The 7,677-nt window shown below is 43.7% G+C and overlaps 1 protein-coding gene across 1 annotated transcript in view; it reads right to left on the bottom strand.

Moving 5' to 3' along the window:
• The window catches only part of fbn2a (fibrillin 2a), a 217,767-nt gene that overhangs the window by 38,859 nt on the left and 171,231 nt on the right, over positions 1-7,677 (bottom strand). The window contains exons 44-48 of the mRNA XM_031802448.1: positions 4,616-4,741; positions 3,356-3,481; positions 2,861-2,977; positions 2,497-2,625; positions 1,291-1,410 (exon numbers count right to left, since the gene is read on the bottom strand). Coding sequence (XP_031658308.1) covers positions 1,291-1,410; positions 2,497-2,625; positions 2,861-2,977; positions 3,356-3,481; positions 4,616-4,741 — 618 coding nt within the window. The remainder of the gene's footprint in view (positions 1-1,290; positions 1,411-2,496; positions 2,626-2,860; positions 2,978-3,355; positions 3,482-4,615; positions 4,742-7,677) is intronic.

Below are 7,677 nucleotides of genomic sequence, written 5' to 3'. Positions count from 1 at the left end.
TAGGTCACATGTCAGCACATACACACAACCAGTAGGTCACATGTCAGTACAGACACACAACCAGTAGGTCCCATGTCAGTACAGACACACAACCAGTAGGTCACATGGGGGCAAGGCGTTGTGCTGTGAGGTGTTGCTTTATCTGTTTTTTCAAACCAAGTTCGCTGTTTATTTGAGCAATATGACATGGAAGGAAGTTCCATTCTATAAGGGCTCTATATAATACTGTACTCTTCCTTGAATTTGTTCTGGATTTGGGGACGGTGAAAAGACCCCTGGTGGCATGTCTGGTGGGATAAGTGTGTGTGTCAGAGCTGTGTGTAAGTTGACTATGCAAACAATTAGGGATTTTCAACACATTAATGTTTCTTATAAAAATAAGTGATGCAGTTAGTCTCTACTCAACTCCCAGCTAAGAGAGACTGAAATGCATAGTATTTATATCAGCCCTCTGACTACAATGAAGAGCTAAACGTGGCTCCCTGTTCTGGACCAGCTGCAGCTTAACTAGGTCTTTCCTTGCAGCACTGGACCACATGACTGGACAATAATCAAGATCAGATATAACTAGAGCAGGACTCGCTTTTTGGAGTGTGGTGTCAAAAAGCAGAGTATCTCTTTAGTACGGACAGACTTCTCCCCATCTCTACAACCATTGAATCTATATGTTTTGACCATAACAGTTTACAATCTAAGGTAACACCAAGTAATTTAGTCTCAACTTGTTCCACAGCCACACCATTCATTACCAGATTCAGCTGAGGTCTAGAACTTATTAAGGAATGATTTGTACCAAATACAATGCTCTTAGTTTTAGAGATGTTCGGGATCAGCTATTACTGTCAGCAACCCTTTGACTGCAACTCTTTGTCAAGGGTTTCAGTGACTTCATTAGCTGTGGTTGCTGATGAGTATGTGGTTGAATCATCAACATTCATGGACACACATGCTTTGTTTAATGTCAGTGGCAGGTCATTGGTAAAAATGGAAAAGAGTGGAGGACCAAGAGAGCTGCCCTGCAGTACACCACTTTACATGTTTGACCTTAGAGAAGCTTCCATTAAATAAAACCCTGCACTGAAATCTAACAGTACAGCTCCCACAATCTTCTTATTATCAATTTCTTCCAACCAATCATCAGTCATTTCTGTCAGTTCAGTACATGTTGAGTGCCCTTCTCTATAAGCATGCAGACAGTCTGTTGTTAATTTGTTAACAGAGAAAAAGCATTGTATTTAGTCAAATACATTTTTTCCAACCACTATGTAGCTGACGTAGATGAAACCTCACCTATACACTGCTCGTTCTGGACTATGTAGCCCGGGGGACAGAGACAACGGAAGGTGCCGTCCAGGTTCTGGCAGGTTCCAGGAGTGCAGGTCCCGGGGAAGATCATACACTCATTCACATCTGGAGAAAATGAGGAAACGAGTTGGGAGGATAAATAGTAGGGTAATGTGTGAAACACCATGTTAAAATATCAGAACATTAGCATGGAAATGTTTTGAAAATGTTTTGACATACCTTGACATACTCACCTTTGGTTAATGACAATAATCATTAAGAAACAGCAGTAACAGTTTGCAATAACTCTTTAAAAACACTTGTAAAGGTGACCTCATTGTTAAGTGTTACCAAAAATAGCTATATCATCCCAATAATAGATTGAATAATATTTATTACATTAGAAATATGTTACGAAGCTGAGTACCCCTCATGTTAAAGTAGCCTACCACCGTGAACGACAAACAGTAGGACAGTTCTTATCTATACAGTAGGACAGTTCTTATCTATACAGTAGGACAGTTCTTATCTATACAGTAGGACAGTTCTTATCTATACAGTAGGGCAGTTCTTATCTATACAGTAGGATAGTTCTTATCCATACAGTAGGACAGTTCTTATCCATACAGTAGGATAGTTCTTATCTATACAGTAGGACAGTTCTTATCTATACAGTAGGACAGTTCTTATCCATACAGTAGGACAGTTCTTATCCATACAGTAGGACAGTTCTTATCTATACAGTAGGACAGTTCTTATCCATACAGTAGGACAGTTCTTATCTATACAGTAGGACAGTTCTTATCTATACAGTAGGGCAGTTCTTATCCATACAGTAGGACAGTTAGTATCTATACAGTAGGACAGTTCTTATCTATACAGTAGGACAGTTCTTATCCATACAGTAGGACAGTTCTTATCTATACAGTAGGACAGTTCTTATCTATGCAGTAGGACAGTTCTTATCTATACAGTAGGACAGTTCTTATCTATACAGTAGGACCGTTCTTATCCATACAGTAGGACCGTTCTTATCTATACAGTAGGACAGTTCTTATCTATACAGTAGGACCGTTCTTATCTATACAGTAGGACCGTTCTTATCTATACAGTAGGACAGTTCTTATCTATACAGTAGAGTAGGACAGTTCTTATCCATACAGTAGAGTAGGACAGATCATAACCCATACAGTATAGTAGGACAGTTCTTACCCATACAATTCTTGGCATCGGGGGTTAGCTTGTAGCCCTCCTCACACAGACATTGGAAGGAGCCCACACTGTTGATACACTGGCCTTTCCTGCACAGCGTGCCAAAGGATGTCTGACACTCATCAATATCTGCCAACCACAACACAAAACAGCACATCAATACAAGAGTGAATACAAGTTATATTCCAAAAAAGAGAAGTTGATGCCCTTTAGGTAGCAGGTTTATTTCTAAAGACATTTTTGAAAATGTATTTGTCATAAAGTATTTATTTTAGGGTGTAAAACCTCAAAGGACATGCCTAGAACAGGGGGGCGGGGGGGGGGGCAGAAATCATTAGATGAACCAGGGGACAGAGGTGCTCACCCATGCAGTCGTTGTGGCGTGAGAACTCAAACCCGGTGTGACACAGACAGTTGAAGGAGCCCACTGTGTTCTTGCAGGTTCCGTTGCGACAAGGAAACCGCTCGCACTCATCAACATCTGGAGACAGGTACGACTAACATGATAATGTTGTAACACTACAAAATATTTCAGTCAATTATCTCAAATGGAGTGCATAGACGTGATCTTAAAAGTAACCAACAATATCTAAGGCCAGAAACATTTCAGGACAACCAAATATTCCAAAACAGAAGGTGAAAATGGTATTCAGAATGGTCTCCATTTTGATATTTATTTGAATTAACCTTTATTTAAATTGGCAAGACAAATTCTTATTTTGTCCTTGTCAGCTCGGGGATTTGAACTTGCAACCTTTCGGTTACTAGTCCAACACTCTAACCACTAGGCTACCCTGCCGCCATTACATCAGCCTCCATTGAAAGCGAGAGCCTGAAGTGTTTTCTAGAAGGTTCTCACCCGTGCACATCTTGCGGTTGGGCGTAGCCTTGAAGCCGTGGTGGCACCTGCACTCGTAGCCCCCCTGGATGTCCACACACTCGCCATGGCTACACACGTTGGTGATCTCCAGACACTCGTTGCGGTCTTCCCAACGGTAGGAGGAGGAGAAGAAGGAGAGAGAGAGAGAGAGAGAGAGAGAGAGAGAGAGAGACAGAGAGAGAGAGAGTGTGAGAGAGAGAGAGAGTGAGAGTGAGAGAGAGAGAGAGAGAGAGAGAGAGAGTGAGAGTGAGAGAGAGAGAGAGGGGAATAAGACCAGGTCAAGACCACAGGGTGCACTAGGTAATCCTCCGGATAAGACCAGGTCAAGCCCACTGGGTGCATTAGGTAATCCTCTGGATAAGACCAGGTCAAACCACAGGGTGCATTAGGTAATCCTCCAGATAAGACCAGGTCAAGGCCACAGGGTGCACTAGGTAATCCTCCAGATAAGACCAGGTCAAGGCCACAGGGTGCATTAGGTAATCCTCCAGATAAGACCAGGTCAAGCCCACAGGGTGCATTAGGTAATCCTCCGGATAAGACCAGGTCAAGGCCACAGGGTGCACTAGGTAATCCTCCGGATAAGACCAGGTCAAGGCCACAGGGTGCACTAGGTAATCCTCCAGATAAGACCAGGTCAAGCCCACAGGGTGCACTAGGTAATCCTCCAGATAAGACCAGGTCAAGCCCACAGGGTGCATTAGGTAATCCTCCAGATAAGACCAGGTCAAGCCCACAGGGTGCATTAGGTAATCCTCCAGATAAGACCAGGTCAAGACCACAGGGTGCACTAGGTAATCCTCCAGATAAGACCAGGTCAAGGCCACAGGGTACACTAGGTAATCCTCTGGATAAGACCAGGTCAAGGCCACAGGGTGCATTAGGTAATCCTCCAGACATGCAGCTAAGTGCTCTTTTACAAGGCAGAGCCCTGGGCCTGCCAAGGATCACACTGGGGCGAGACATTGGGTAAATATGGTGTTGGCGGTCGCTGCCTGTCCACAGTGCATCTGGACTTTAGCAGCAAAAGGCTACAGCTGGTCTGATAGGTCACACCAGGACAAAGACACACTGGTGAGAATCACTTTCATTTACATCCCAAATGTGACCATATTCCCTATATAGTGCACTACTTTTGACCAGAGCCCTATGAGCCCTGGTCAGTGCAGATATGTAGGGAATAGGGTACATGAGGGATGTAGCATGTGTGGGATTTGTGAGGAGTGTCTGTTGTCTCACCGATGCAGGCTCCTATGGGGGAGAGATTGAAGCCCTCTGAGCATTCACAGCGGTAGCTCCCAGGGCTGTTGATACAGTCAGCGTTCCTCTGGCACAGGTTCTCCACACTGCTACATTCATCGATGTCTGGAACACACACACACACACACACACACACAGACGGACGCAAGTACGCAAGCACACACACCCAAACACATGCACACACACAACACAAAACCAGATTAAGAGAGAAACTGACAGACAGACAGAGACAGATAGAGAGAGAAACTGACAAGACAGACAGAGACCGAGAGAGAGAGAAACTGACAGACAGACAGAGAGAGAGAGAAACTGACAGACAGACAGAGAGAGAGAGAAACTGACAGACAAGACAGAGAGAGAGAGAAACTGACAGACCAAGAGAGAGAGAGAAACTGACAGACAGACAGAGAGAGAGAGAAACTGACAGACAGACAGAGAGAGAGAGAAACTGACAGACTGACAGAGAGAGAGAGAAACTGACAGACAGACAGACACCGAGAGAGAGAGAAACTGACAGACAGACAGACAGAGAGAGAGAGAAACCGACAGACCAAGAGAGAGAGAGAAACTGACAGACTGACAGAGAGAGAGAGAAACTGACAGACAGACAGAGAGAGAGAGAAACTGACAGACAAGACAGAGAGAGAGAGAAACCGACAGACCAAGAGAGAGAGAGAAACTGACAGACAGACAGAGAGAGAGAGAGAAACTGACAGAAAGACAGAGAGAGAGAGAAACTGACAGACAGACAGAGACCGAGAGAGAGAGAAACTGACAGACAGACAGAGAGGGAGAGAAACTGACAGACAGACAGACAGAGAGAGAGAAACTGACAGACAGACAGAGAGGGAGAGAAACTGACAGACAGACAGACAGAGAGAGAGAGAGAGAGAGAAACTGACAGACAGACAGAGAGAGAGAGAAACTGACAGACAGACAGAGAGAGAGAGAAACTGACAGACAGACAGAGACCGAGAGAGAAACTGACAGACAGACAGAGTGTGTTTCAAGTCGGAATAAAATGATTGGTACTCTAGGACTGAATTATAGTAGTTTCACATGAAATACCTTACAAATAATTGAAGAGGACAAATATAGATATAAAATCAAAACAGAAAGGGTTGGATTAAAATAGAAATGGCTTATATGACTACAGTTACATTCGAGGGGCATCATTAAGGCTTTCTAGCCTAACCGCCGCCTCAGTTATCCTAAATGAAATAAAGATTGGTGTCAACTACATTTGTAACGCCAAACTGAAGAAATCCACGAGAGAAGAATTCGGTTTCCACAAAACCCCCCCCCTTCACACAAAAAATAATCTGGATTGTGTTTAAAATGTCTCTAAAACACCAAAAATACATTTCTCAGAATGATGTGGAGAAAAAGAGAAGGTGATGTAGGCCATGCTAAACAGTGAAGCAGCAGAATCTAATTATTACCCACAAGGCCACGTTCACGTCATTGTTATGCGAGCGTTCCTCAGAAACGTGTTACATTTTGTCAAAGCGTCACGTTCTCACTGAAATACACCCTTTATGTCTGATTGGTTTGATTTCACACATTACACATATGCCCCCCTTTACATTTAAACTGACTTAAGACACTGACTTAAAATAAACCCTTTTGAATGACTAGTTTTCCTTTTGCCCTCTCTCCATGTCTCTGCACAATCACATTTCTTTCTCTTTGGGGATTTTGAGGCCAACTTCTAGTCCAATAAGGACCTATAATTGGTTTGCTGTGTATTTTTCCTTGGTTAGAGTCTAACCACTAGCAGTTAGTGTGCAAGAACTCTCCCTCTTGGGGTCACCATACACAAACTGGTCAGACATGAAAGAGGAGCCTCAGTCGGGCTCCCCTGACTTCCACGGTCGGGAGGTCGACCACATTGTGACCGCGGACCGTTCCCGAGGGGAGATATTGTGTTGCCGGGCCGACCAATAGAGCCTAACGCAGATTGACAGTGTATGTGGCCCCGGAGGCTCGGAGTAAAAAAGACAAAACGAGAAAGACAGAAGACTAAGAATTAGAGAGGAGGATGAGGAGGAGGGGGAGGGGAAGAGGGGGGACACCATTGGGCGCTACACAAAAACTGTAATGGGATACTGGTCTGAACTGTTACCTGTATTAACCCACACTATCATACACACTGCTGGAGAGATTCTACTGTTAAATCTAGTAACCTCCACTATCAAACACACTGCTGGAGAGATTCTACTGTTAAATCTAGTAACCTCCACTATCAAACACACTGCTGGAGAGACATTCCACTGTTACATCTAGTAACCTCCACTATCAAACACACTGCTGGAGAGACATTCCACTGTTACATCTAGTAACCTCCACTATCAAACACACTGCTGGAGAGACATTCCACTGTTACATCTAGTAACCTCCACTATCAAACACACTGCTGGAGAGACATTCCACTGTTAAATCTAGTAACCTCCACTATCAAACACACTGCTGGAGAGATTCTACTGTTAAATCTAGTAACCTCCACTATCAAACACACTGCTGGAGAGACATTCCACTGTTACATCTAGTAACCTGTGACATTACATCAGGTGTTTCTATAGTCGTTACATCAGGTGTTTCTATAGTCGTACCTGACGTTACATCAGGTGTTTCTATAGTCGTTACAGCAGGTGTTTCTATAGTCGTACCTGACGTTACATCAGGTGTTTCTATAGTCGTACCTGACATTACATCAGGTGTTTCTATAGTCGTACCTGACGTTACATCAGGTGTTTCTATAGTCGTATCCAACGTTACATCAGGTGTTTCTATAGTCGTACCTGACGTTACATCAGGTGTTTCTATAGTCGTATCCAACGTTACATCAGGTGTTTCTATAGTCGTACCTGACGTTACATCAGGTGTTTCTATAGTCGTACCTGACGTACATCAGGTGTTTCTATAGTCGTATGCAACGTTACATCAGGTGTTTCTATAGTCGTACCTGACGTTACATCAGGTGTTTCTATAGTCGTATCCAACGTTACATCAGGTGTTTCTATAGTCGTATCCAACGTTAC

This window comes from Oncorhynchus kisutch, linkage group LG23, assembly GCF_002021735.2.
Source record: "Oncorhynchus kisutch isolate 150728-3 linkage group LG23, Okis_V2, whole genome shotgun sequence".
NCBI lineage: Eukaryota > Metazoa > Chordata > Actinopteri > Salmoniformes > Salmonidae > Oncorhynchus > Oncorhynchus kisutch.
The sequence above is the reverse complement of the archived record's forward strand: the minus strand, read 5'-3'. Positions and strand labels throughout refer to the sequence as shown.